The 27670-nt window shown below is 45.1% G+C and overlaps 1 protein-coding gene across 2 annotated transcripts in view; it reads right to left on the bottom strand.

Annotated features, from left to right (window-relative positions):
- CES5A (carboxylesterase 5A) overlaps window positions 1-27136 on the bottom strand; it is a 29588-nt gene extending 2452 nt beyond the window's left edge. The window contains exons 1-11 of one of the 2 annotated variants that reach the window (XM_025447907.3): window positions 26871-27132; window positions 25545-25749; window positions 23544-23682; window positions 21663-21796; window positions 18556-18709; window positions 16810-16914; window positions 14890-14994; window positions 13394-13534; window positions 10827-10895; window positions 8087-8234; window positions 808-957 (exon numbers count right to left, since the gene is read on the bottom strand). In XM_025447907.3, coding sequence (XP_025303692.1) covers window positions 808-957; window positions 8087-8234; window positions 10827-10895; window positions 13394-13534; window positions 14890-14994; window positions 16810-16914; window positions 18556-18709; window positions 21663-21796; window positions 23544-23682; window positions 25545-25749; window positions 26871-26973 — 1453 coding nt within the window. In that variant the 5' untranslated portion in view covers window positions 26974-27132. Of the gene's footprint in view, window positions 1-807; window positions 958-8086; window positions 8235-10826; window positions 10896-13393; window positions 13535-14889; window positions 14995-16809; window positions 16915-18555; window positions 18710-21662; window positions 21797-23543; window positions 23683-25544; window positions 25750-26870 lie in introns of both variants that reach the window. The other variant, XM_025447908.3, reaches the window with a different exon arrangement.
- Window positions 27137-27670: the final 534 nt, after the last annotated feature.

Below are 27670 nucleotides of genomic sequence, written 5' to 3'. Positions count from 1 at the left end.
TCGTTGTGTTATTATCTGCATTATAAGGATGGGAATTATAATTAATTATAATAATTATAAGTGACATAACAAATAAACCTCAGCACACAAACGTACTTATGCAAAGGCTCTGTCCTTGCCGAGGCGCCAGCATGAAGTGGTCAAGAGCCGGTATTGTGCAATTCTTTAATAATTTTAGTGCTATCTATAGCGTGTAGTTCCTATAATTTTTTTTCCCTATGGATAACCTCATCTGATTGGCTTCTTATTTTAGGCTCTGAATAGGTTGTAAATTCAAGAATCAATGAGCTAACCTCGCCAGTAGCAGTTCACAAGCATCTACATTAGATCACCTGGGTCTAGAGCCCTTTGGGCTGGAATTATGAAAAACGTGTTTTGTTTTGTTTTGTTTTTCTTTTCAAAGTCCTGGGTGGTAGCCTCATCGACAGTTCTGGAAAGGGCAGGGAGGGTGAGACCAGTGATGAGAGAGAAGCAAGAAAGTGGTTCTAATTTAATTTAAAAAATTAGATTGCCTGAGTGTCCCCCAAATGTCCACCCCTTTAGGCTTTAGTACAAAGAGAAACACTCATCAAGCAGATGCTGGCAACTCCTTTTCACCTTGGTTTCTAAAAATAAGAGTGGGGGCATTTTCCAAGGAAAGGTTGTGTCTGTAAACCATAGATTAAATTCTAACCACCTCTGGGCTCTTGCATATTGTGGGATGGGAGAGGGACTTCGTGCTGACAACAGGCGAGTCCCGTCTTCTCCCCAGCTCATCCCAAGCTCGAGTCCCTGCACCAGCAGAAGTCCCCGTAGCCCATTCCTTACCGAACATGACAATGTTGCCTTTCAGGAAGGCACCTCCAAAGACAAAGCGGATTTCATCAGAGTGATCGGCTTTGACAAAAGCTGGCCTCGTGTCCTTTAAGCACTCAGGTGGGTGTTGAAACTCGTAGAAGTAGACAGGTGCACCAGCATCTGCACAGAGGTAGGAGAGGGCCTGTGGCCAGTGCGAAATTCAAGGGAGTGGGGTGGGGTGGGGGGGCTGGCCCCACATCCCTACCCAGCTGGCCCTCCATACCCTGGGTGGGACGGCGCAGAGATAATAGTGACTTGGAATGTGCCAACTTCCCTTTTCCTTATCAGAGGCTAGAACTTCCTGGCACAGCAGCCCTTGCACCCCGGGTGACAAGAGTTTACTACCCCTCAGGGTAGTCTAAGGTGGCACTAGTTCTTTCCTTCTCTAAAAGCCTTTCTTGCTGAACAAAGATCTACCTCCCTGTGCCTTCCTCTTACTGATTCTGGTTCAATTGTCCAGAGGCAAACCACATGAAGTTATTCCCTGCTTCCAACATCCCTTCACCTGTCTTCTGCTAAAGGTCTTTGCTTTGTAATCCCCCCTCCCCCACTGCCCACCTTCCCTACATCATCAATTTTTCTCTACTGGACCACCGCTGTCAGTAGCCAACATGCTTACAAAGTCTCCCGTTAATGCACGCGAGCGCGCGCGCGCGCGCACACACACACACACACACACACACACACACAGGCACACACAGGCACACATACTGTTGGTCTCAGCTTCCCCTCTGCTTACTGGCTTATCTCTCTAAATCCCTTCTAACAAGACCCTACAATACTCATTATCTCTGCTCCCTCTCCTCATTCTCTCCCTCTTTCCCTCTTTTTTAAAGATTTTCTTTATTTATTTGAGAGAGAGAGAGAGGGAGATAACAAGCAGGGAGAGCAGGGAGGCAGAGGTAGAGGGAGAACCAAGTTCCCTATTGAGCAGGGAACCCGACACGGGGCTCCATCCCAGGACTCTGGGATCATGACCTGAGCAGAAGGCAGATGCTTAACTGACTAAGCCACCCAGGCATCTCCCTCTCGCTTTCTCTCTTAATTGAAGTATCATTTATGAACAATAAAAAAGTATAGATTTTAATTATACGGTTTGGTGAGTTTTTACAAAGGTATACACATTCCTGTAACCACCATGCCAAGGTGTACAGAGCATTTCTATCACCCTGGGTGTGTCTTTGTAGTCACTCTACCAGGAGACATGAGTGTTTTTATTGATTGTCATCACAGATTAATTTTGCCTGTCCTTGACCTCCCCATAAATGAAACACAATATATATTTTTTTTGTGTGTCTGGCTTCTTTTTCCTCTGTGTAATGTTTTTGAGATTCATCCATGTTATTTCGTGTATTAGTTGCTGATTTCTTTTTATCACCAAGTAGTATGCTATTGTATGAATACACCACAATTTATTTACCCACTAACCTGGTGATAGACTTTTGGGTTCTTTTTAGTTTGGTGCTATTATGATTAAAGCCACTGTGGATATCCATAAATAAGTCATTTGTAAGGACATATGCTTTCACTTCTCTTCAGTAAATACCTAAAAGTAGAATGGTCGAGTAACAGGGGAGGTGTGCATTTAATTTTATAAGAAACCAGGAGTTTCCCAGAATGGTTGCACCAGTTTACATACCCTCCAGTAGTACATGATTCTGAATATTCCACATCCTTGGCAGTACTTCTGGTTTGTGTTTTCAATATTAGCCATCCCAGTAGGTGTAAATGGTTTCCTCATTTGGGGTTTATTTTGCATTTCCCTGATGACTAACAATGTTGAGTACCTTTTCATGTGCCAAAAGGCTTTCATATATCCTGTTTTGTGAAGTGTCCTTTCAAGCCTTTTATCCGTTTGCAATTGGATTGTATTTTCATTATTGAATTGTAAGAGTTCTCACATGCTGGATATGTATTTTTTGTCAGATACTTATGTTGTGAATATTTGCTTCCAGTCCGTGGCCTGCCTTCTCATTTTCATAGCAGCGTTGGTTTTATTTGTTTGTTTTAGGTAAAATACACATAACACAAAATTCACCACTTTAACCATTTGTAAGTACGTAAATCAGTCGCTTTTAGTACATTCAGAATGTTGTACAACCATCTATCTAGACCCAGAACATTTTCAGCACCCCAAACAGAAACTGTGTGGGGAATGACTTATGCAGTCATTCTCCATTTACCCTTCCTTCCTGCCCTTTGGAGACTGCTTTCTGACTGTAGATTTGCCTCTTCTGGACAATTCATATAAATGGAATTACACATGTAGCCTTTTGTATCTGGCTTCTCTCACTCAGCATAACGTTTTCATGGTCCAATCGTGTTGTAGCACACATCAGTATTTTATTTCTTCCTATGGTCAGATGATAACTCATTGTATGGATTCACCACATTTTGTTTATCCATTCATCAGCTGATGGGCTTTTGAATTGTTCCCACTTTTTGGCCTCCCTAAATAAGGCTGCTATAACCATTCATGTATAATTTTTGCTTGAGCATCTGGTTTTCAATTATCTTGGGTATATTCTTAGGAGTGGAATTGCTGGGTTACATGGCAATTTTTAATTTTTTGAGGAATAGCCAAACCATTTCCCACATTAAATGTACCACTTAGCATTCCCATCTGTAGTATATGAGATTTCCAGTTTCTCCACATTTTCAATAACATTGTTATTTTCTGTTGTTTGTTCTTTTATTATAGCCATTTTAGTGGGTATGAAGTGGTATGTAACCGTAGTTTTGATTTGCATTTTCCTGATGGCTAGTAATGTTAATCACCTTTTCCTGTGCTTAATAGTCATTTGTATATCCACTCAATCCTTTGCCCATTTTTGAATTGAGTTGTTTGGCTTTTTGTTGAGTTAGAAGGTCCTTTACATATTCCAAATAATAGACTCTTATCATATATATGATTTGCAAATATTTTCTCCTATTCTGTGGGTTGTCTTTCACTTTCTTGATATTGCCCTTTGATGCACAATAATTTTTCATTGTAATGAAGTCCAATTTATCTGTTTTTTTTTTCGTGTATCTAAGAATTTGTTGTCACTTCCAACCTATTTGTATCTTTAGTTCTAAAGTGAGTCTCTTATAGACAGCATACAGTTGGACTGTTTTTACAATCCATTCATTCTGTAATTGCTGCCTTTTGAGAGAATCCATTTATGTTTAGTGTAATTATTGATTATGCAGCACTTATTTCTGTCATTTTAGTATTTGTTCCCCATATGTCTTATATCTTTTTTATTCTTCAATTCTTCCATTATTGTCTTCTTTTGTGTTAGATAATATTTTCTAGTGTACCATTTTGATTCCCTTCTTGTTTCTTTTACTATATATATTTTTAGTTACTTTCCAAGTGGTTGCCCTGGGGATTACAATTAACATCCTAATTTAAAATAATCTATTTCAAATTAATACCAACTTTGTTTCAATAGTACGCAAAAACTTTCCTCCTTTATAGTTTGTGCCTTTATGTTGTTATTGTCACAAATTGCATCTTGATGCACTGTATGTGAAAACATGGATTTATAATTATTATTTTGTTGTCTTTTAAGTCATATAGAAAAACAAAGAGACATTAGAGAACCAAAAATAAATTAATATTAACTTCTATAAGTAAACATAAGTAATATGAGTACCTGTAGTGGAGTTTTTTCTTCTTGTGGATTTGAGATACTGTCTAGTGTCCTTTTGCTTCAGCCTTAAGGACTGAAGCATCTCTGGTCAGATAGGTTTACTAGTGACAAACTCTCTCAACTTTTGTTTATTTGGGAATGTTGTGATTAATCCTTCATTTTTAAATATATGGAAATCTGGTTGGCAGGCTTTCCTCCTTATTCCCCCCCGCCCCCCGCCACGCTTTGAATATGTCATTCTATTGTCTCTGGCCTCTGTGGTTTCTGTTGAGAAGTTGGCTGTTAATCTTATTGAAGCTACTTTGTACATGATTAGTTGATTCACTTTTACTGCTTTTAGGAATTTCTCTGTTTTTGGTGTTTGACTGATTATATGTCTCTGTGTGAATCTCTTTGAATGTCTCCTACTTGGGATTCACTGAAATTCATGGACATGAATATTTACATCTTTCATCAAATTTGAGACATTTTGATCATTATTTATTTAAATATTATTTTTACCTCTTTTTTTCTCTTCTCTCTTTCTAGAAGTCCTAGCATGCATATCTTGGGATGTTGATGGTGTTCCACAGGTCTCTTGGGTTCTGTTTATTTTTCTACATTCCTTTTTCTTTCTGATCCTCACACTGAGTAATCTCCATGAATTTAAGTTCAAGTTCTCTGTTTCTTTCTTCTCTATGCTCAAATCTGCCATTGAGTCCCTCTAGTGAATTTTCCATTCCAGATGTTGTATTTTGCAATGTCAGAATGTTTATTTGGTCCTTTTTATAATTTTATAAATTCTCTATTGCTTCTCTATGTGGTGAAACATCATTCTTATGGTTTCCTTTAATTTTTTATATGTGGTTTCCTTTAGCTATTTGAGTATATTTAATAGTCGGTTTAAAGTCATTAGTAAATCCAATGTCTGAGGTTCTTCAGAGACAGTTTCTATTAATTTCTTCTTTTCCTGTCTGTGGGCCATGCTTTCCCATCTCTTGGCATGCCTTGTTGAAAACTGGAGATTGTGAATATTATAATGTGGCAACTCTGAACAACAGATTCTATCCCTTTTCTGTGGTTTATTGTTACTGCTTGCTCTGGTAGCTGTCATCTATTTGTTTAGAAATGTTTTTGTACTAATTTTGACTATTTTTGGTCATGTGTGGCCACTGAAGTCTTTCTCCTATTATCTTAGTGGTCAACCAATAATTTTATGGGTCAGCTGAGATTTTCATAAATGTCTAAAACAAACAAACAAACAAAATCCCCCAATCTTTGAAGATGGGCATTATGGTTGGAGCATGCCCTCAACACTCAGTCAGACAGTTTACAACTCTTACTTAGTTTCCACCTTCTGTTTGAACAGAGCCTTCAGGTCAGCCAGATTTAAGAGCTTAGGGCATCTCAGGCCTTTTCTGAGCATGCTCCCCACTCTGGACATACACAATGCCTTCTAAATTCCCAGTAATATGAGGGAGATATTCAAATCTTTATTCCCAGAGCATTATATAGCCCAGCTTTTCCTCCCAAGTATTGTCTTTTGTTTATTTCAACTGTTATTCCTTTCCTCTGGTGGCAGCAGCAAATGCATTTACTTTTTCTTAAATTTCTTTAGAGAGAGAGCATACATGTGTGCACATGTGAGCAGGGGTAGGGAGGGATAGAGGAGACAGACATAAAGAATCTTAAACAGGCTCCATGCTCAGTGAAGAACCCGATACAGGGGTTAATCTCATCACCCTGCAATCATGACCTGACCTGAAATCAAGAATTGGACTCTTAACCAACTGAGCCACCCAGGTGCCCCAGCAGATGCACTTCCCTTTAAATGTTTATGAAAAATGCCCTCCAGGCAGTGCCTAATCCTTGAGATACTTCTGGGTTAGGTGAAATAAAAGCAAATCCTTTGAGCCTAGTTGTTTAGGGAACCTCTAGATAGATCAAAGCAAATAACCATAATTCTTTGAGTATAAAGTCCTTTTTTCTCCCTCCAGTACTAGGAGTCTATACTATAAATGTGGGTTGCTGTCTTTAAGGCCATTGCCTAGCTGGTAGCAGGAAATGGTGCAGAGCAACTTAAAATGCCACACTTTCTCACTGAGACTCGAGGATCTATATCTTGATTAAATGTTTACTTGTTTGCTGTAAACCCTTGATTTATTTCCAGAATTCTGGAAACTGATTCTAACAGTACTTACCAGCTTCTTCACTGCTTTTGTGGTGGAACAGATTTTTGGAGTTCCTTCCTCCACCATTTTTGCTAACATTGTTAACAATGTTTTTTTGATGAGCTATATATATATATATATAATATATATATGATATATATATATATTAATTTTGCCTAAGTACAATTTTAGCTTTTACATTTGGATCTACAACTCATTTCACATTGATTTTTTTAGTATAGTGTGAGTTAGGGGTTGAGGTTCACTTTTTCTACATAAATATCAAGTTATCCCCGCTCTGTTTGTTGAACAGAATTTCCTTTCTCCACTGAATTATTTCAGCATCTCTGTCAAAAACTGGCTATTCTCTGGACTCTCCACTCTGTTCTATTTGTCTGTCTTTCAGCCAATACCAGACTTTCTTAATTACTGTATCTCAAAAATAAGACTCGAAATCAGATGACCTGTAAGTCCCCTAGCTTTGTTATTCTTCTTCAAAATTGTTTTGGCTATCCTCGCATTTCCATGTAAATTTTTAAAACCAATTCGCTCATTTCTCCAAAACCACTGCTGAGATTTTAAGATTGGGATTGTATTCTCAGATCGGTTTGTGCATTTTCTCTTGAATCCATTTTAGCCAGGCTTTTACTTACATCACTCTTACCACAATTGTTCCTGTCAAGGTCACCAGTGACATTTGTGTTCCCAAATTCAAGAGTCACTTCTTGGTCCTCATTCCCTTGTCACCTTTGTAGACCTTATGATATAGAGTCCCACAGCACCCTACAACTGCTATCCGTTGCTCTGTTTTATTTCACGTATATTACCATCTAATACATATAGATTCTATCTTTACTTAATTTGGGATTGATCTCCCCAACTAGATTGTGAGTTTCATGATGGCAGGGTCTTTGTTTTGTTCACTGCTGTATCTCTAGAGCTCTAGAGCCCAGAAGACTGTCAGACACATAGTGGGCTCTCTTGATAAAAAATTGTGGAAATAGGAGGAAAGGGGAATGGAAGAGACAGAAAGAGATAGAGAGGAGAGGGAGGAGGAAGGAAGACAAGGTTTGTGTCCCCACAAGTAATACTCTCTTCTGATTGCCCCACTATTCCTTATAGCTAAAATGCTTGGGAAGACACTTCTAAAGAGAAAGGAATCTGGGAAACTAGGCCCCCCCTTCCCCAAATTATGGGGAGGCGGGAATTTTCTGCCTGGCCCTGGAGAAGAAACAGAAACATCAGAACGAATCAAAATCCCTGAACTCTGAAAGGCACAGGAATTGCAAAGGTCAGCATGCAGGGTTGTATCCCATGCATCCTCGGGAACTCCCTCTCACTGAAGGAAAGTAGGGTGGAGCAGGTGGCCAGTGGTCAGGCAATAAGACTTGCTGCAGCCACTGGCCTTGCTGGACTGTGACCCTGCTGTGGGGTGGGGGATTGGGGTGCTAAGAGACTCACCTCTGTGATATCGAGCTGTGACCACCCCAGGGACCACAAAGAACACATCTCCAAGCAAGTCCAGAAAACTATCTCGAATCTCAACTGGGGAGTGCTTGTTGTAGAAGTATTGATCAGCCACAAGATATAAGTACTGGTTGGGGATGTGCTGTAAAAAAAATCATGGTCATAGGAGATTGAGGTCAACAATAGCCAACACATTGAACATTTGCTTGGGTGGGCATGATTCTGGGGTCTTTACATGCATTGTCTCATGTAACCCACACAGTGACCCTACGGCACAGGTACCAAAATTAACCCCATTTCACAGATGAGGGAACTGAGACTTTGAGAGGGTAAGTGGTTGTCCAAACTGGTGCAACCATGATTCTTGTGCAAGTCTACCTGCACCTGAATCACAGTGTGCATGTCTCTCTGAGATGTTTCAAAACAGTCATCCCTGGGCAGCACTGGCTACATGGTTTGTGGGGTGCAGAGCAAAGTCAACACGTGAGGCCTCGTGTCCAAAAATTATACCAATTTCAAGATGGTGACAACATAACATTCAACCAGGTGTGGGACTTTTCTCAGCATGGACCTTTGTGACTATACAGGTCGCATACCCATAAGGCCAGCCCTGCTTCTGGAAGCAGGACTGCCTTGAGTTCTCTGCTGTTTGATTTGAGCTCGTTGGTCTCTTGCTGGAGTTCCCTCATCTATAATAAGCGGGCGGTTCAGAGGATTACATGAGATATGAAGAAAGAAACATGCTGTCTGGCATAGAGTCCAGTCCTGTCAGTCCCCCTGAGGCCTGAGGCCCACTGCCAGATCCCTAAACAGGGCATTCCCTGCTTTCCTAATCCGGCTCTGGGCTGCCTCCCGGGCTTCAATCCCTCTACTTGCCCAAGCACAAATGCTGGATGGTGCAAAGTAAACTTCATGAAGATTCAGAATCTGCCACATTGGGGATGTTCTTGGGGATCTGGGAAATGCTGGGATCAGTTATGGCACCTCTACCATCACCCCCTCAACCCCAGCAACATGAAAACAGGCTCAGCCCTGCAGAAGTTTCTTTGGAATTTGGAGACAGTATAGAGCACACCAGGGAATGCTGCTCAGACTCATTCATCGGGTCCCTCTGAAGGCTAAGTGTTTTTAATCAGACCTAGAGAAACTCCAGGCTCTGGGGCAAGTGCTCCTGACTTGGATCGTATGACCAGCAGACCCCTAGGTACTCGAGGTGTCCAAGGCTCTGTGGAGCCTCTGAAGAGCCCCATGGGACACTCACAAGGCAGACTCCTGGGATTCGAGAGCAAGGCTATGCCTTCTGCATCAGAGAACAACTCTGCCACCTAGGAGAAACTATATGCCTTTCCAGTCCTCCTGCATCTTCCTGCAAATCCTACTTTCCATTCCTGGGACCTGCCTTAAGACAACTTCTCCTCTTGAAATGCCCTCTGTTCAGATGTTTCCCTTTCTTAAGGCCCAGATCAATCACCTCCTTCTCCATGAGGCCATCTCCAATCCAGCCTGAGAGGTTCCACTGTCTGACTTATACTGCAAATATCTCCCAAACCTTAGTCTCAATTCTCATCACTAGACAGCAGAGACCCATCAAACATCCCCTATAGGCCTGAGGGATCCCCTGCCTGCAGTCTGGCTCACTTTGTGTCCAGAAGGCTCTTTCCAAAATGGGAATCGAATCATGTCACTCTTCTGTTCCCAGCCCCTGAGATGAACTTCATATTCCTTTCAGGGCATGTAATAGCTGTGAGCATCCTCCTATGCTGCAGCCAACCCCTGCAGTTGACCTCACCACACTCCTAACTGGTCATCCTCAGTCCTCAGGCTCCCCTGGTCCCTGTTCCTCCATGAGTCAGACAAACCTAACTCATTCTTCAAGACCCTCCTCCCTGAAGGAGCCATCTGCTCCCTCCCATGGGTACCACAGGGCCGTGGACATTCTTCTGCTCTGGTTTGTTTGACAGTATACTGAACTGCTCTCTCCTTCCACCCCACGATCTTCAGGTTCTGTAAGCATATAGGGAGTGCCTGCTTCTCATTGTAGCTCAATGCCTAGGGAAGTACTGGGACGTGTGGGCTCTCAACAAACATCCATTCAATGAATAAGTGAATGAAAGGAACATGGCACAGAGTTCACACTGGATAAATGTTTATGGCAAGAAGGAGGGAAGAAGCAAAAGGAATCCATCCCTACATCTAGTGTATGGCTTAAGACCTAATACTGATATATCTGTATAGTGAGTGAATGAATAAATGATTGAGTAATGGTCCTTGGTCTTGCTAGAACCTAATACAGTGCCTGGCTGGCATATAGTGAATATGGGTCTCTAGTCCCTAGTGTGTTTCAGAATTTAGAACTTCTTAGACTGTAGATAGATAATTCAGTACTGAGGCTGCATAGGTCACATGCTCTGGGGGTGGCCACACCAGACCCTACTTTACCATGTTCGCAGAGAAGTACATGAGTAGTGGGATGAATGAAGTGATTGGGAACAGTAAGGACCAATGACCACATATGGGCTAGGGCAGATGTGGCTGCCCTGTGGGCTGATTTTCAGAACTTCTTGGATTTTGATATTGTGAATAAGGGATTGCAGAACTCTACTTAGCAAAGATTCACTGAATGAGTGAACGGGGAATATCTACAGCCCCAGTCCCTACTCCAGAGTGTGACCCAAGGAGGTTTGTTAGACAGATGACTCTCTGAAAAAAATCACAGTTGCCCATGCTCACTTACCAGGACTCGGTGGATCAAGTGCAGGGCGAGAGACTTGTTGGAGCCTCCAAGGATCTCCGGAAACTCTTTCTGTGGAGAGATATAGGGCATCCCCTGTGAGCACCTTAGTTCACCAGAAGGGAAAGCAGTCTCTATGAGGGCCCAAGCGCCTGCCTTTGAGAAGAGAGTTGGGGGCAATAGGAGTAGCTTCAGTGGGTTGGTGAAGCAATGATGTTTCTTCTTCCCACACTTGCTAAAATGCAACCACTCCCTGCCATACCTGTGGTTTTGTGGGGTCCGAGGGGCTGCTCTGTGGAAAGGCCATGTTATGAGCTCACATGCCTCCATCACATTCCCGAATTGAAGGTAGGTTTTTGTCAAGAAGTGATTAAATGAAAAAGAGGACATTAGCTGGGCCCTCATCCAATCTGACTGGTGGCCTTCTATGAAGAGGAAATTCTGACACACAGAGGAACACCGGGGATGCACGCACAGAGAAAAGACAACGTGGGGACACAGAGAGAAGGTGGCCACGTGCAAGCCTTCAAAGAGAGGCCAGAACACCTTGAAACTAGTGATTTACTCTCTCTTTCTAGAGATCTTTGCAACCAGGGCCTCTGAGATGCCAGCAGTTTGCCAACAGCCAGCGAGGTGGCAAGGCTGGGGTTAAGAAACACTGCTCTGCTTGGTACAGGGTGTCTCTTAGTAAGAGCTACGGGTAACTATTTGCTAACTGACCCCTCCCTGGCCAGTACTACAGCTTAAAAATATGAGAGGGTAGAAATTCTCTTCACTTGTCAAATGAATTTCCCCTTGACATTTTCTGCTGAGAATCTTGGGATAATAAATTGCTAGGGTAAATATTTAAACATCTCTGTCTCTTGGAATCTGAGGGAAACTCCAGAGTCATTCAATTTGCTCACAAGTATATTTCAACTACCAAGAACCTCCCTATATGTTCAGGAGCTGAGATTTGTTTTTGGAGGATTACCCTTGGTCTCCAACGACCAGCAGTGGATGTCATTGCAAGGTCACATGAAATAACAGCACTGATCCAAGCACTTGAGCTAAGCATACCCGGGCAAAAAATCCCATTGTGCCACTTGAATGATTCCAACATCTAACATTTACTGAGCACTAACTATATGCCAAGCTATTTGTTGTTTTTTTTTTTATGCCAACCTATTTGATGTGTATTTGTGAAGCAGGTAGTAAGATCAGCCCTATTTCACAGATTAAGGAATAAAAGGTTCAGAGAGGTTGGGCAGTTCACTTAAGGTCACGCAGCAGGCTAACAGAGAATGCAACATTTGATGAGAGAGTCTAAATGCATGAAAAAAAATTCTACACCACGGTTTCCTCCCCCAGCTGGGAGGCTTTGGAAAGGAACTTTAGCTTTTCTGAGGCTAAATTCCTTTAACTGAAAGGATTAATAATGCCCGTTTGCAAGCTGTTGCATCAATGGCATACACTTGACACCCAGAAGCACCGAAGGGCCTTACTCTTAAGTAAGTCACAATCTGTGACTCAGTTGCCTCATTTACAACATGAGGAGAAAGATCCCTGCTCCCACTTCCCCCAAAAACATTGCTCTGTAGGTCAAATTCAGCATGCCAGAATGTGCCTTTGACAGCCCGGGGACCTCAGCATTATGGTTCCAAACAGCACAAACTAGTCTTGATCCCTGACAAACCTCTGTATTTCATTACCTCATCTCCCTCAGCTTAAAAAGAGGAGGTTGGTCTCTATAATTGAGCCATGGTGATATTATGAATTTGAGCAACCCACCCTTCTGAGAACAGATGAAAAGTTTATTTCAAATCAGGAGGGTCTTCTGAAATGGTAGAGTCAAGGAATCCTGGCTCCTTCTCAGCATTTGGCCTGAGCACAAACAATCCCTCCTCAGAGGACCTTTCCAGAGGAGCCTTCTCCTCCCTGAAGGCTGTCTCTTACCAGTTTATGTCCTTCTTAGTACTTGCCCCTTCCTGAAACCATCTATTCAACCTCGCACTTAGTCTGCTCTCCCCAGTAGTATGTGAGCGGGCACAAAGCTGGAGCCCTGTGTCTTGTTTACTCATGAACGGTGTTTGCAAGAGTGTAGAGTATGTGGTAAACATTCCGTTCATGCTTGTTGAGTGAATAAAGCGATTCAGTAAGTTTGCAACTTGGACAAGCCTAGGGAGCCCTCTTGGAAGTCAAAATGCCAGAAGTGAGGCTGGACATGAAAATGTAAAGGCCTGAAATTTTCCAAACCTGCATGAATTTCATCTTCAAAGTCGTAACTGTACTAATTTGAGACAATCATTCATAATGTTTTGAACAAAGCTCAAAAGGACCCCATCCTCTCTTACCTTTTTATAGGGTTGTTTCTTTCCCCATAAACCTTATATGAGGAGCAGGGTGGACACTGGCTATGGCTGCCCCAATCCTCAGTTACCCCCCTTCAGTAAGAAGAAAGGGCATCCCTGTGTCCTTGGATGCTGGGCTCCCTCACAGCGCTTGGCGGCCTGGATGGGAGAACTCAGCTTGGAAGCACGCAGCTGCCTTGGTGCTGACAGAGGGGCAGGAAGGACAGCTGGGATTCTTACCATGGGCAGCAGGAAGCCACACTCGTGGTTATTGACTCCGATGACAGAAGGAATTGAATTAAATGTTTTCTCAGTCAATAGGTCTAGAGGCTCATCAGGAAAGAAAAAACCATCAACCACTCGAGTGAAAGACTTGGTTTTCTGAAATAAGGAAGAGAAAAATCAGTATCTGTTTCTGTTCACAAAATCTGCTGGCCCTGAACCCCTAGCCCAGCAGAGCCAACACGCTCCAGCAGTGGTCAAACTGCATTACGAAAGGAAAAATAAGCCACATCTGGCCTCTCCCAAGGCACGAATACTGCCTGGCCAGCCCTGCCACTTACTTGGGGTAAAGGGACTCAGCTTCCTGCCTTAGATTCCTTATCTGCTAAATGAGGATAATAATAATTGGTATCTAACTAAGAAGAGCAGTAGCTTACAACAGTGATTCTTGAGGTATGGGTCCTGGACCAGCAGGATCAGCATATCACCTGGGAATTGTTAGAAATAAATTCTCAGGCCCCAGCCCAGGCCTACTGAATTTGAAACTCTGGGGGTGCAGCCCAGCCAACTTGTTTTGACAAGCCCTCCAGGTGATTCTGAAGCAAGCTCAATTTTGAGAACCACTGGCCAAATGCTATGGGCATTGTGGTGAACTGAGTGGTGGGGGAATAGGGGTGGCCAGAGTAGTGGGGGCTGGTGTGAGCATCTTCCTGAGACGTCCTCCTTAGCATTGTGCCTTCGATCTGGCTGGATATTTCTTGCGTCTCAGGAAGCAACACCTGGCTCTGTCCATGGTTTTTTTCGGGTCTCTTTTTAGGAGCAGGGGTGGAAGGGAACACACAGAAGACCTCTGACACTACATTGGGTCAAAGACTTTGTAACCAGCTCCCAGACTTCAGCACAGCTCACAGCAAACCCTTCATCCATGTCAAATAACTCTTTAACAAATGTTGGAATCTGACCGATAACGACCTCGTGCTTCCAAGGACCATTGGAAGCTCTCAAGATTGGAAGGGATGTAAAAGCTCATTTGGTCCAATGAATCATCTAGTGACTGAAATTTGTCAGCAGTCGTCTTGACTCTGCTTGTATACTTACAGAGGTGGGTGTCTCACTACCTTCTAATGAGCTGGCCCTTTTGCAGACAACTGAATTTTTAGAAAATCCTTGGTTATACCAAACCAAAATGGCTTCCTAACAGAATTCCCACTCTTTTAACATTGAATTTAGCTTCTGGCAGCATGTGGAACAGGCCCTTCTTCCCAGTGACTTAGAGATGATCTTTGTATTTTCCTGGACCTTCACTAGGCTAAGCAGCACCCCTGGCCCATCAAGTCCCTTAAATTACCTATCAGGGTTCTATAGGTTCGACCCTGTGTTTTTACAGCCATGACAATGAATCCCAACCTCCATCTTTCCAAGTCCCAGATCAAAGTAAGTGAAGAGAGTGGTGGGATTTGTCTACCACTCATTCAAAGCACCACCCTGCCCCAAACCCTCCTGCCCCTCTTCACCTTGTTGATGTCCAACAACTCCTCGGAGGATTTTGCCCTCAGGCACTGCAGCAGAGCTACGGAGTCTGATACATTGCAACCACATATACGTGCAATCACCTGCAACTATTTCCAGAGAAGGACTGAGTCAGAGCACAGCACTGAAAGCCGCCAAAAAAAAAAAGAAAAAAAAAAAAAAAAGAAAGAAAGAAAAAGAAAATTTGAAAGAATCCTTGATCCAGCCATAGGCTGGTTCTTTACATATGAAGGCTGCTGCCCCTTCCCGCTCCCACATATGTGTAACAGGAGGTACATATTAAGGATAGGCTGGCACTGGACCTCTTTGCTCTCCTGCCTGACCCTCCTTGCCATCTGTAGCAACTGCCAGAACTGAAGTAGTAGGTCAGCCTGTGGCTCTGGAATAAAGTCAAGCTTCCTGGTCATGGAGACACCAGTCCTAGGTTGTTGGCTCCATTAACACTGGGCCCCACTGAGCCCAGAAGCCCAACTCAGGAGCCCCAAGAGTGAGGAGCACCTTTGTAAGCATGACTTAACTGTCAGGTAAGGCATGGCTCTAGCTCAGTCTTAGCTTGTCAGCTCTGGTAAGCCCCAGCTTCACTGCAGGCTAGAATACTCCAAACATCTTTGCCTGTCTCCCACCAATTCCACTCATCCCCACCTCCTCTGAGATGTCCTTTCATGAACTCCTTCCTCTGATTTCCAGGCACCTCAAGGATTCCCACCTTCTTTTCCTAGCCTTTCCCTAAACACTGTCTTGCCTGGCCATTGAACTTTCCTTGGGAGCTTATCCCTTGAAGCTCTGGTCCTTAAGTGTCCGGGAGTCATGAATGCTCTGGGAATCCAATAAAAGCTACAAAGCATCTCCCTGTAAGAACTCACAAACCCACAGAATCCGCATACAACCGTAGGAACCCGAGGACCACGTCCCAGACTTTTCATGGACTCCAGGTTAAAAAGCCTTGTCATCAAAAGATGATGGTCTTCTCAAGTCAGTGTGGCCTGTCTCCATTTATAAACCCACAGGTCCTAACATAGCTGGGAAGACAAGGGATACTCAATATATGTGTACTAAATGAATTAGTATGTGTGCAAACCAGAAGATGATATATGGTATTCTCCAAATCAATATTCTCGTTGCATTGCAGGTATCTTCACAATATTATAGCTCTATGTCTCTGCTCTTGGTGTACACTGTTATTATCTATAAGGTGTTTAGGCACTTAAATGTCCCACTTAAATGTACAGTCCCCAGGAGATGGCTCCACAGCCCTGTGCTAATATTCATTGACTGAATCAGCTCATTTGTTAACTCATTCATTCAGCAAACATTGGCAGTCACCTACTAGACACTAGGCACTATGCTAGGACATGAAAGATCTAAAGACCTTGGTCTCCAGGTCCTCACTGTCTGGTAGAGCACTAAAACAAGATGACAGATGACAAAAGTCTGGGGTACATGTCTCACCGCCCCCTCACAGTCTCATGCCAGGTAACATGAATCGGTTACAGTGTTCTTTCCTATTGAACTGGAAACAGCCTCAGACTCTTTCTTAACATAGTGTTCTAGGTGGAATGGAGTATGTACAGGAGATGAGCTGCATATGACACAGGGGACTGAGTTATATATCTCAGGTGAAGGATAGTGAATAAGAGGTAAGAACTATCACACACTCATGTACACACACACACATATTCACGCTCACCAGCATATTTCATTTAACACCTACTTCTTATTGAACCAGGCCTTCCACAGAGCACTAAGATCCACCTTGGCCAGCACCGGATTCTTTGGCCTCAGGCAATGCAGCAGGGCCAGAGTCTGACACATTGCAATGGCTAAGCACATGGTCTATCGACACCTGACCACATTCTCCCCTGGCCAAGTAGAGGAAGCTAGCAAGGTGTTAACAATGTACCTACATCTTCATTCCTCTCATCATCGGGGGCCCGCAGGAAAGGGATGATGGCCACCCCACTCTCCATGATGGCTTTGTGGAATAAGCCACTGGCCATGGGGGACAGTACCTGGAAAGAGAACATAGGAGGCCAGGAAAAGTTATGCAGCGGACCCCACCCATCCACCACACACACCACCCATCCTTCCTTAAAGAAACCTTCCCAGGAAGTCTCCTTAAAAGCTCTCTGCTTATTTAAAAAAAAAAAAAAAAAAAAAAAAAAAAAAGCCCTGGTTTGGGGATTCAAGGACTAGCCATGAAGTTTTGGGCAAGTTATTTAATTTCTTGAGCCCTAGGCTCCTCAGGAACTTTGAGGTCAAACATTCTAGTGTGTGAATACTAGCTCCTTTACTTCCTAGCTGGAGAACCTCAGGAAGGTTGCGCTCTATTTCTAAGCATCAATTTACTCCCTGTAAAACTGGAAAGTAAAAAGGAGCCCATGTCACAGAATTGTTGTGTAGAGCAGAAGTAACAAATATAGAAGGCTTTGTACAATGTCTGGTCAAATAGCACACACTCAGGCATTGGTGGCTGTTATCATACATGTAAAACTTGAGTTACTATAATTCATCTTATTGAGTTATTTTGAAGATATTAAAATATCTTATATATTGTCAAGTGCTATACAGCAGAAGCTCTCTTAACCCACTTCTGTGATTAATGGATTAGCTGAGGCCCAGGAGATGCCAACCATTCAGAGCCAGTGGGCTATTCTCTAGCCCACTACGTGTTTCTATTCCCACCAGTTTCTGGCCATGAGTCAGGTGCACTTGCTTTCAAACTTGTTTTGTCAGTTACACTTGCTATTGTGATGAGCTACTCAATGAAATATCATGGGAACCAATGAAGTATGCGTGTAAAAAGAAAAACAAAATTATGCTTGGGGAAAGAAACTTTTGATAAAAGCAAGTAGCTGAAAAATACGGTTGTATTAGGACACCTGGGTGGCTCAGTGGTTGAGCGTCTGCCTTTGGCTCAGGCTCCCAGGGTCCTAGGATCGAGTCTTGCATCAGGCTCTCCACAGAGCCTGCTTCTCCCTCTGCCTGTGTCTCTGCCTCTCTCTATGTCTCTCATGAATAAATAATAAAATCGTTAAAAAGACAGCTGTATTAATTAATTTGGTGTGAACGAGGTAAGAATAAAATATGGGGGGGGGGTGCAGCAGAGCATTCCATGAGTGCACCACATTCACAGACTACAATGCAGGCACCTTCAGTTCATGCTTGCTGTAAAGAAGCTAAAGCTGCTATTAGAGGACAATGAGTCGGGTGGGTGGTGTATGCCAGAGAGCCCACATTGGACCTCCAGGCCAACCCTCAAACCACTGAGGGAGAAATGTACACTTTATGTTGGAAGCTGAAATAAAATGTTAGATGTTTTAGCTGAATTTTTCTATTAAATAAGTAATTATCAGTCCTGATAATTAGATAACAGGGCTTCTACCCTAAAAATATAAGAGAGTTTTTCTGTTTTTCTTCAAATTATTACTTACTATGTGATCTTGGGCAGTTTATTTAAACTCTTCCCGATGATGGCTTTCGTCCCCGAAATGAGACTGAGCCCCTAACTCACAATGTGAGGCTTGCGGGAGATGTGTATACAAGTGTTTGTTCAACATGAAAACGCCAATCAGCTGCAAGTGATTCATGGTCCTCGTTTTTGTGAGCTCCCCCACTGAGGTTGGTTCAAGCCCCCAAAGAGAAGAACTCACAAGGCCGGAAACACTTATGGCTCCTGCTGACTCGCCAAAGATGGTCACAGAGTGTGGGTCCCCCCCGAAGAACTCGATATTCTCCTGGACCCAGGTTAAGGCAGCCAACTGGTCCAGGAAGGCCCAGTTCCCCGGAGCGTGCTGGTCCCCTGTGCTGGGGCAAGAGGCAGGATGAGAATACTCAATGGCCTTCTATCTGTTTCCCGAAGCTCGAGGAACTCGAGGGGGAGGACGTGCGTGGGTGTCAGGGCATCACCACTCCTGCTGGCGGTGAAGGGTGGAAGGTCGGAGGCACAGGGCATTGAGGAGAACTGGGCTTGTTTCTCATCCTCCTGGGATTTGTTTTTGTTTTTGTATGTGACAGTCTGATGAAAGTTACGTATCCCAGAAAAAGGCACAGTCTTGCACGTGCAATTTGAGGGTATTCAGAGGCTGCCCTGAATCCATGGATTCCAGAGAGTCAGTCTGCACCAAGGAGCAAGGCCTCCTGGGTCCAGAGGTTCCAGTGAATGACTCCGTGAGTAACAATGCTAATAACAGTGCAGTGCCAGCATCGTGCGTGACACTGTCCTAAAGACTTTAAGGTCAATGCTCCTGTGATCTTTCCAGCCTGTGAGGTAGGTGGTGCTGATTTTTCTCCTTTACTCCTCTGGGTCCTCTCTGCACCCTTTTCTGCCCTCTCCCAAAAGGCTGACACCTTTGAAGTGCATCACCCAGGCTTCCAGCCGTGGGCAGTCAGTGGGAGCCACTGGCCCAGGGCTTGGAGGGTGGGCTACTGAGAGACCAGGAAGTTTATTCCACTGCCCCAGGCACCCTCCCTGCTGGGAAGTGCCTTGGCAATGGCTTTGTTTCCCCTCCAAGAAATCTATGAGCATGCCCTAAGGATACTGCCCAACACACGGTCCTGTCACAGACAGGAAACTGAGGCACAGAGAAGTTAAACCTCTTGCCCAAGAGCTAAAAAGTTTCAGGGCTGGAAGTCAAACCCAACCAGTCTGGCCCCAGAGTCCAAGCCCCTAACCATGCCTGCAAGTAGTGGCCCCTGCAGAATAGCATCTTTCCCAGGTAGGCAGACATTAATGGGGAAAGTAAGACAAAATAAGTAAGAATCAAAGAAATATCCCATGTGGTGCACAGCATATGTGAGTAGCCCTGGGACCACATTCTACTCTGCTCCATCCACCCGCCCCACATGGCTCCTCAGGCTGCTTCCCTGCACCTGTCCACGATGCCTGCTTCTCTCCCAACTGCCTCATGTCTGCCCAGGAGCCACGGCCTGCCGATTCCACCTCCATCCCATTGTGGCTTTCACCTTGTTTCCTATTCCTCCATTTCTATTTATCCAGATTCACAATCTGATCACTTACGGTCTGGGTGACCTTGGGCAAGTCACTTAACCGGCTTCCCATCAATGTCTCATGTCTAAAACACGGCTGGTGCCTGCTTCGCATGTGGTTGTGAAGACTGACCGTGCAGGCACACCGTAAGGCTGTGTAGGTGTTAGGGATCGCTCTGGTTATTCAACTACCACCCTGCTTTATCCCCGTGGCCGGCATCAAGACTGTGCAGTAGCCTCCTGACCAGACTTCTCCGCTGCAGCCCGGGCAGCCCCAGTCCAGCCTCCAGCTGCTCTGGAGTGACCTTCCTGATACACTGCCCTGAGAAGGGCACCGCTTGGTCCCTCAGCCTCCATTCATGACCTGGCACTCAGGGCCTTTCCACACCCATCTCTTGCCATATCCTCACCTCCCTGCCTACTAGAACCTGTATTTTATGAACAGTTTTTGGAAACCTTTCTAGCAGACAAATCTTATGCAGAGTGCCAATGAACCGAGCAGCTGAAAGTGTAATCTCTCTATCTCCTCTCCACCCTCCCTACCTCCACTGAGGCCCCAGAGCCCCAGTCCAGTGCCACAGGCTCAAAGCACAGCTTGCAAGTGTTGTCCCAGGCCTGCCCACATGTAGATTCATTTCCTTCCAATGTCCTAGCTTTTGCTCTGGTGGCGCCTTTGCTAAGTATACTCTTCTCCAACCTCTCCTCTCAACCCCAACCTCGTTTTGGAGGTGCAATTAGAATGCCGCCATTCTCATGAAGCCTCCCTGATTGCTTACAGCTCCCTTCTCTGTGTGTACAGCCCCACTGCCTTGCACCCTCAGAGCATTAATCACATCCTGCCCAGTAGCATGGACACTTGTGTGCCTGTATTATCTCCCCCATAACACTGCTCCTCTTGGCTCACACTGCCCTGGGCCAGGGCTCAGGGTCTGCTATGTTCTAAGTAGGACAATAGAAGTTGTCAAGCTCTGCTCTGAGAGCTCTGGGAAGTTGCCTCCCCCACCCCACCCTCCCACCCCCGCTGTGTTTCCACTTTTCAACTGCAAGATGGGAATAACAACAATACGTTTCTTATAGGATTACTCTGGGGGCGGGTTGAAAATAACATATGGCAAGTGCACAGCACCATGCCTGGCTCCTAGTGAGTGCCTGTTCCATGTTGGATATTACCACAGAGAGGGAAGCCAGCACAATGGAGTGATTACTCTCAGGTGAGCATCCAAGAAGCCTTGACATGGGGCCCTATAACTGCTCACCCATCCTGCTCCCTCAGATTCCAGAGCACACCTCAGGGCTACATTTCTCCACCTCCCTGATGGTTGGGTGTGGCCATGTGACTGAGCTCTGCCAATGACATATGAATAAGAATGTTGAACACCACCTTCAGGCTGACCCAGAAAGACCTCCTTTTCATGATCTCTGTAGTTTGTCCATCTGCTGGCCAAATGCAGAGGGTTAGGTCCCTTAAGAGGGGCAGAGCCACAAGATGGAAAGAGCCCGGGTCCCTGATTGACCATGGAGAAAGATCTCTGTAAGTCAGGATCACTCAACTGGACCTTATTTGAGTGAGAAAGGGATTTTTGTTTTAAGCCACCAAGACTTAGGTATTTATCTGTTACAGCTGCAAAAATTACCTAACTCATTTGGGTCATATTTGTTCAATGTCACTGAAGGCTCATTCCTGCTTAGGCAGCTAGGCACTGAATCCCCTATGGCTGTTGCACAGCTGTGCCTTGAGGACTCAGAGTGTCAATCACTTGGGGACACTCACTTGAAGAAACCAAATATTCCTAGCCGGTACTGGGTTGTCACAATCAGCACATCCTCATAGGCAGCCAGGGCGGACCCATCGAAGATGGAGGCTGAGCCAGTCTCAAAGGCACCTCCAGGGAACCACACCATGACCTGCAGAGGGGAAAGGAACTTTCCAGTCAATGTGCCAGCCACTCACATCCCCTCCCCATGCATTCTGAGACCTTCTTTCTTGAGGGAAATATAAGTGTCTCACTTTCTTTACTAAGTAGTATCAGAGGTTTTGTCTTTTGAAGAAAGCCCAGGAATAGGCATATGGGGTCTGGCATCTGAGTGTCTGGGTTTGATTCCCAGCTCTGCCACTGGTGAGCTGTGTTGGGTAGATTACTTAACCTCTCTGAGGCTCGTTTTTCTCATCTGTAAGATGTGAAGAATGAAGGTATCATACTTATGGGTTAGCATGAGATTTAAAGAAGATCCCACATCTAAAGTTCTTAGAACAATTTCGAGTGCTCAGAAAGTATTAACTAAATATCACTGAACTTGTGACCCACAGGAAGTTGGAAATCATTGTAAGCCATGCAGGAGAGCGCTTTGGCTGTTTTAACTTAACTCTATCCCCTACCTACAGAGAGAAGAGAAGTGAGGAGAGATAAAAGGGAAGAGAAGTATGAAAACTTTACTATATTGATTAAAGAAATTGGGACTGGGGAACATAAAATACTCACATGGTACTATCAGGATTGATATACTTATTTAAAAATTCTTTCCATTCTCTCTTTTTTGAAAGATTTGTTTATTTTAGTGAGACAGAGTGTGTGTGGGTGGGGAGGGGCAGAGTGAGAGAGAGTCCTAAGTCTGAGCATGGAGCCCAATTTCACAGCCCTGAGATCATGACCTGAGCAGAAACCAGGAGTCTGATGCTTAACCCACTGTGCCACCCAAGGGTCCCTCTCTTCTCTTTTTTTAAGGCCATATTAGGGACTACAACACTTGGGGCAGGAAAAGAGGATAAAGCCACTGAGAAAAAAGAAGGACCAGACAAAGCACTGGACCTGCCACTTACTGTTGTGTACAATGTGAATGAGTCATGTAATCCCTGTGCCTCATCTTCTTAATCTGTACTTTGGGTCCAATAATCCTTACCCACCTGTGCCTGGCACATAGTCAGTGCTCAATATATATTGCTACGATCCAACAGTTTCCCATTGCAGTGGCACATGGGAAAGAGGATAACGGGAGGGTGTAGTTAAAAATTAGCACCTTTCCCATTTTCTTATACAGAGATATTTTACATTCTTTTTTTTTTTAATTTTTATTTATTTATGATAGTCACACAGAGAGAGAGAGAGGCAGAGACATAGGCAGAGGGAGAAGCTTGCTCCATGCACTGGGAGCCTGACGTGGGATTTGATCCCGGGTCTCCAGGATCGCGCCCTGGGCCAAAGGCAGGCGCCAAACCGCTGCGCCACCCAGGGATCCCCGATATTTTACATTCTTAAATGAAATACTGAATATTATTACCTGTCCTCATTGCCAACAGAAAAAAATGGAGGATGAAATTATCCTCTCTAGAAAAGGATTTCCCCAACAAACAAGCAAACAGAAAATCAGGGTCCTTTTAAGCAGTGTCTTTCTACAGGTTTACAGACCATTAAATAGTCAACAGAAGGGAAAAACAAAACAAAATAAAAATCAAAGGTCAAGTCACTGCCAACAAAAAAGCAATCAGGAAGGAAGATAAAGTGAATCTGTCATTAGCTAACTTTTTTGAAGAGTTATTGATGCGTCCCTTTTACCCAACAGGGTGTAGGTTTGATTCTAGACACGCAGCTACTCTGCCTGGGTCCCAGGGCAACAACCTGCAAGCTGGAGTCCCTGGCCTGGCAGGCAGCCTTACGGGGAGCTTGGAGCCGGTGTTCGCGTGGGCTGGTGCGTAGATGTTAAGGTACAGGCAGTCTTCGGACACTTCTAAATTGGGGTAATGCACCTTGAGAAAGTGTTGATCTGAGAGCAGCCACACTGAGTTCTGGAGGCACCTTGGAGGAAGGAAAATGAGATCTTCAGAGTTGCTGTCAGCAAAGTTGCCTGGGAGGGGCTGGGTCTTGTGATTGCAGGGAGGTCTGGTGGTCTCCTGTGTCTGAGCAGAGGAGGCATACGGGAGCTATTGGTACAAAGTCTAATCATCTCCCCAGCCCCTGCCATATGGCACGAAGAAACAAACTATAATCCTTTTGGATCTGGTTTTTGGGTAGGAAAGTACGTTGTGCAGAATAATTACACCATTAACTTCCAGCACCCGCTCATGCCTACAGCCACTACCCCAATCCAGACATACACATAAAGATTCAAAATGGCTCAGCAATTCCCCAAACTAGGGCACTCAAGACTCTGGGCTGCATATCAAGAGCTTTGTTCTAGCAGCTCTCTTTTCTGCCCCCCACAAGGACATTCCTGGGCCTTTCCACGAGGAGCCAGTGGAGGTAGATGTGCAGGGAGATTCCTGTATCCAAGGCTTTGCTCAAGCTCGTCCCTATGCCCAGACTGCTGTCTCCTCATATCTGTTTGCTCATGTTCTTCCCTTTCTTTCAGATCTACTCCAGGTCCCACCTCCTCCAAGAAGCCTCCTGAGATTTCTCCAGTTAGACTGCAGCTCTTTAGAAACACCTACATATTTTGTGTTCTTTCCTAGAAGTTCTCCTAGGCTTGTACATGAGTTACCATCTTCCCCAACTCAAATGTGAGCAACTAAAAGCTGTTTTAGTCACCTCGGTACCTCAGAGCCCTAGCACTGAGCCTGTGACACAATAAGATTGAGACTAACATATGTGATTCCTAACATACTAAGTGCTCAATTACTGTTATTTTTTTTAATAGAAGAGTTTACAGCTTACACAGTGGGAAACCATCAGTGCAAATCTACCCCCTGACAAGTGCTTATACCTTTTTGCCCCTATGTATGTAGTTTGTATGTAGTTATGCAAGCCTTCACTGCTTTCAGCAAAGCCCCCAAGGTTAGACTAGGTGGTTCCTTCTCAATAAGGTTGCCCTTGTCACTCTGTATCTTAATTTTTGTTATTATGTATGCCCCTGCAACCCCCACCAGCCTATAGGTTCCTTCAGGGCAGCTGTGACCAGCCCATTATGTGTCCCCCAGGGCCTCACAGAGAGGCAGTGACTGAGTTGGTTCTCCATGGAAACTAGTTGAATGAATGCATGAAGGAAGGAACAGAGGAGTTTCAGCCTAGTGTTCTTGCTCCCTGGGCCACAGGGGGTCTGCTTCTCTGGCTTAGGGAGCTTCCTGGCACCAGGGTACTCCTTCTGCCTGGGACCCCAAAGCTAAGAACCAAGAACCAGTGTGGCCCAACCTGAGGACTTCACAGAATCTGAGCATCAGAAGATTCTTGGGGATTTTCAAGTCTCACCTCCCAACCTACGTTCAAGTCCTCAACATGATTCATCCACCTCAGCTTGGAAATTTGCAGTGACTGGGAGCCCCTGACCCAGGACACATGGGAGGGTGGGGGTGACAAGGAAACACCTAGACAAAGATGCAGTCAGTCCATCTAACAGTTGTTCCCAAATCTGATGGGCCCTCAAATCCCTAGTCACCTTTCAGTGAACCCAGTTTCCTGGGCCCAGTTCTGGAGATTCTGACTCAGGAAGTCCAAGAAGGGAGCCCAAGGAATGTGCATGCTCTGAACACCACCACGGGGATCCCGCCTGTCAGCCAGCTGGGGAGCCATGCTATTACAGAAGCCTCGTCTACTTCCGCAGTCCTCTTCTTCCTCCTCCTTGGGGCCCCCACCTTGCCCAGGGAGCTGCATGACTTTGATTCCCCCTCAGTGCTCTGCCCCCACGCCCAGATCACATTGCACCATGGGACCGAACCTGCTCTTACAATTTAGGATAGGACGTGGCATCTCGTGAGTCATTCCAGAGCAATGCAGGCTTGGGTCTCTTAAATCGCAGGGGTCCTAGAGGGGGCGCAGCAAAGGGGATCCCGAGGAACACGTTCACAGGCATGGTGCTTCCCAGCACAGTGGCTTGCTTGCCCCGGACCCATCCCAGCCTGGTGCTCCTCACCGGTGCATCAGCAGCTGGCCCTGAGGGAACACACAGGGAGGAATCAGGGGCTGGCTAGGTAGAGAATTAGAATGAGCCCAACTAGGGGCTCCCCTCAGTGAGGGCACTCTTTCTTGGCCCAGAGGCTGGGCAATAGGAAGTATCTAGACTACCTGTCAAGGAATCCTTGCCCACTGCTTCCTTTAAGGTTGCCTTAGAAGCCACCCGCATCAGAGCACCGACTTAGTTTCTCCTAGGAGCATAGCATCAAGGCATAAAATCTTCCGTGGTCATCCTGGGGAACAATTAACTCCCCCCCACACACACACTCTGCAGCATGGATTTCCTTTACTCTAGAACTGATCGATGCCAGGCTCTGCAGATCCTAGGATCCCAGAGTCATCTGGCCTGGAGTCATTTTCACACCTACCAGCACATTTGCTGGCATGTCTGTGCATACCCTATACGACTATTAGCTTTTTAATTTTTCTTACAATAAAATTTAAATAAACTTTAAAAATCTTATCTAGAGGAATCCTTAGCAATAACATCTATGGAATTGTGCTTTTGAAGAGTTAGGTATATCTTTTTGAATACACATGAAAATATACATCAATGAAAATAAAAAGTTCTCATGTAGATCCCACCCGACATCAGCTCATCCACCTCTAGGGCTATGAGAATGACATTTTGGGAAACCGAGAGTGCAAGCTTCTCATTTTCAACATAGAATATGGAGTGTCGAGAAGGTCACTGCCCAGCTATTTACTTAGTAGGACTCAGCTGTCTTGGTGCTACCTGCTGTAATATCATTTTACTAGTGTAAGTCCTGTGCAGGAAGGCAGTAGTACAAAGCATGGGCTCCGTCCTATGCCCCTCCCCAGGGCTTGGGACAGAGGGCTCTCCAGGCTCTGACAAGGTGTGAGCAACCCACAGACAGAAGCGGGGTCTTGTGCTCTACCCACACCCACAAAGGAGACTCTGGAGGGTTGGCTTTCCGTAACACCAGGATATTGGTCAGGTGCCCTGAGGTTACTACGTGGCCTTTCACGAGCCTTCAGACCCCTGAGAAATATGTTTGCACTAATGGAAAATCCTTCAAGGTAAGGAAATCCCCCTACCCCATCTTCTGAGGGCCCTCCTCTCCCACTGGGTGTCTCACCCTCGGTGGCAGCTGCAAGGACCCAAACAGCCCAGATCAGAGTCTGGCCCAGATGCCCCCACTCCCCGCTCATCCGACTGGCCTGCCTGAACTCCCTGAACATCCACGGCCGCAGCTGGCCTCAGAGAGCTTCGGTCAGGAGCAAGAAAGGGCTTCCTGTTAGCAGACAAATGGTGAGCAGGCAGGCACAGGACACAGGGCTGGTGAAGAAAGGCATCGGACCAAGATTTTTGGAGGAATTGGCCAAGCAAGACTTTCCTGTTCTGATTTACATAAGGAGAAGCTGATGATTAACTTGTGGGCTGGGGAAGGATAATGTGGTAGGCTCTGGGCGTGCGGGCTGGAACAAATAGAAGGGACATTTGGGATCAGGTAAGTCAAAGACCTAAACTCCAATGCCTGGAGGGGCCAGGAAGGCAGCAAAGAAGCAGTGGATGAAGCTGGTTGGGAGAGCTCAACAGGCTGTGGTGGGGACTGTGGAACACAGGACAGCACACGCCCTGTTTTAAAGGGGCAATGACTTCTCAACTCCAGTACACATTTGCCTTATGACAATGTAGATACACCAAACAAGAAGTCAGTGATCTCTCTCCATTTTTATATGTGGCTTCAATTTTTAAAAATCATGATATGAGCCCAATGCACTATTTCCACTGGCTTGAGTTGTTTGCAGTTCTGATCTAGACCTAGCCCCCTCGTGTAAATATTAAGAGACAAGTCCAAAGAGGTGAAGTAACTATACACAGTTCTGTTGGAGCCTGTCCTTAGCACTCTGGTGGATCATAGAAGATCCACCACAG

Source organism: Canis lupus, chromosome 2 (assembly GCF_003254725.2).
Source record: "Canis lupus dingo isolate Sandy chromosome 2, ASM325472v2, whole genome shotgun sequence".
Taxonomy (NCBI): domain Eukaryota; kingdom Metazoa; phylum Chordata; class Mammalia; order Carnivora; family Canidae; genus Canis; species Canis lupus.
The sequence above is the reverse complement of the archived record's forward strand: the minus strand, read 5'-3'. Positions and strand labels throughout refer to the sequence as shown.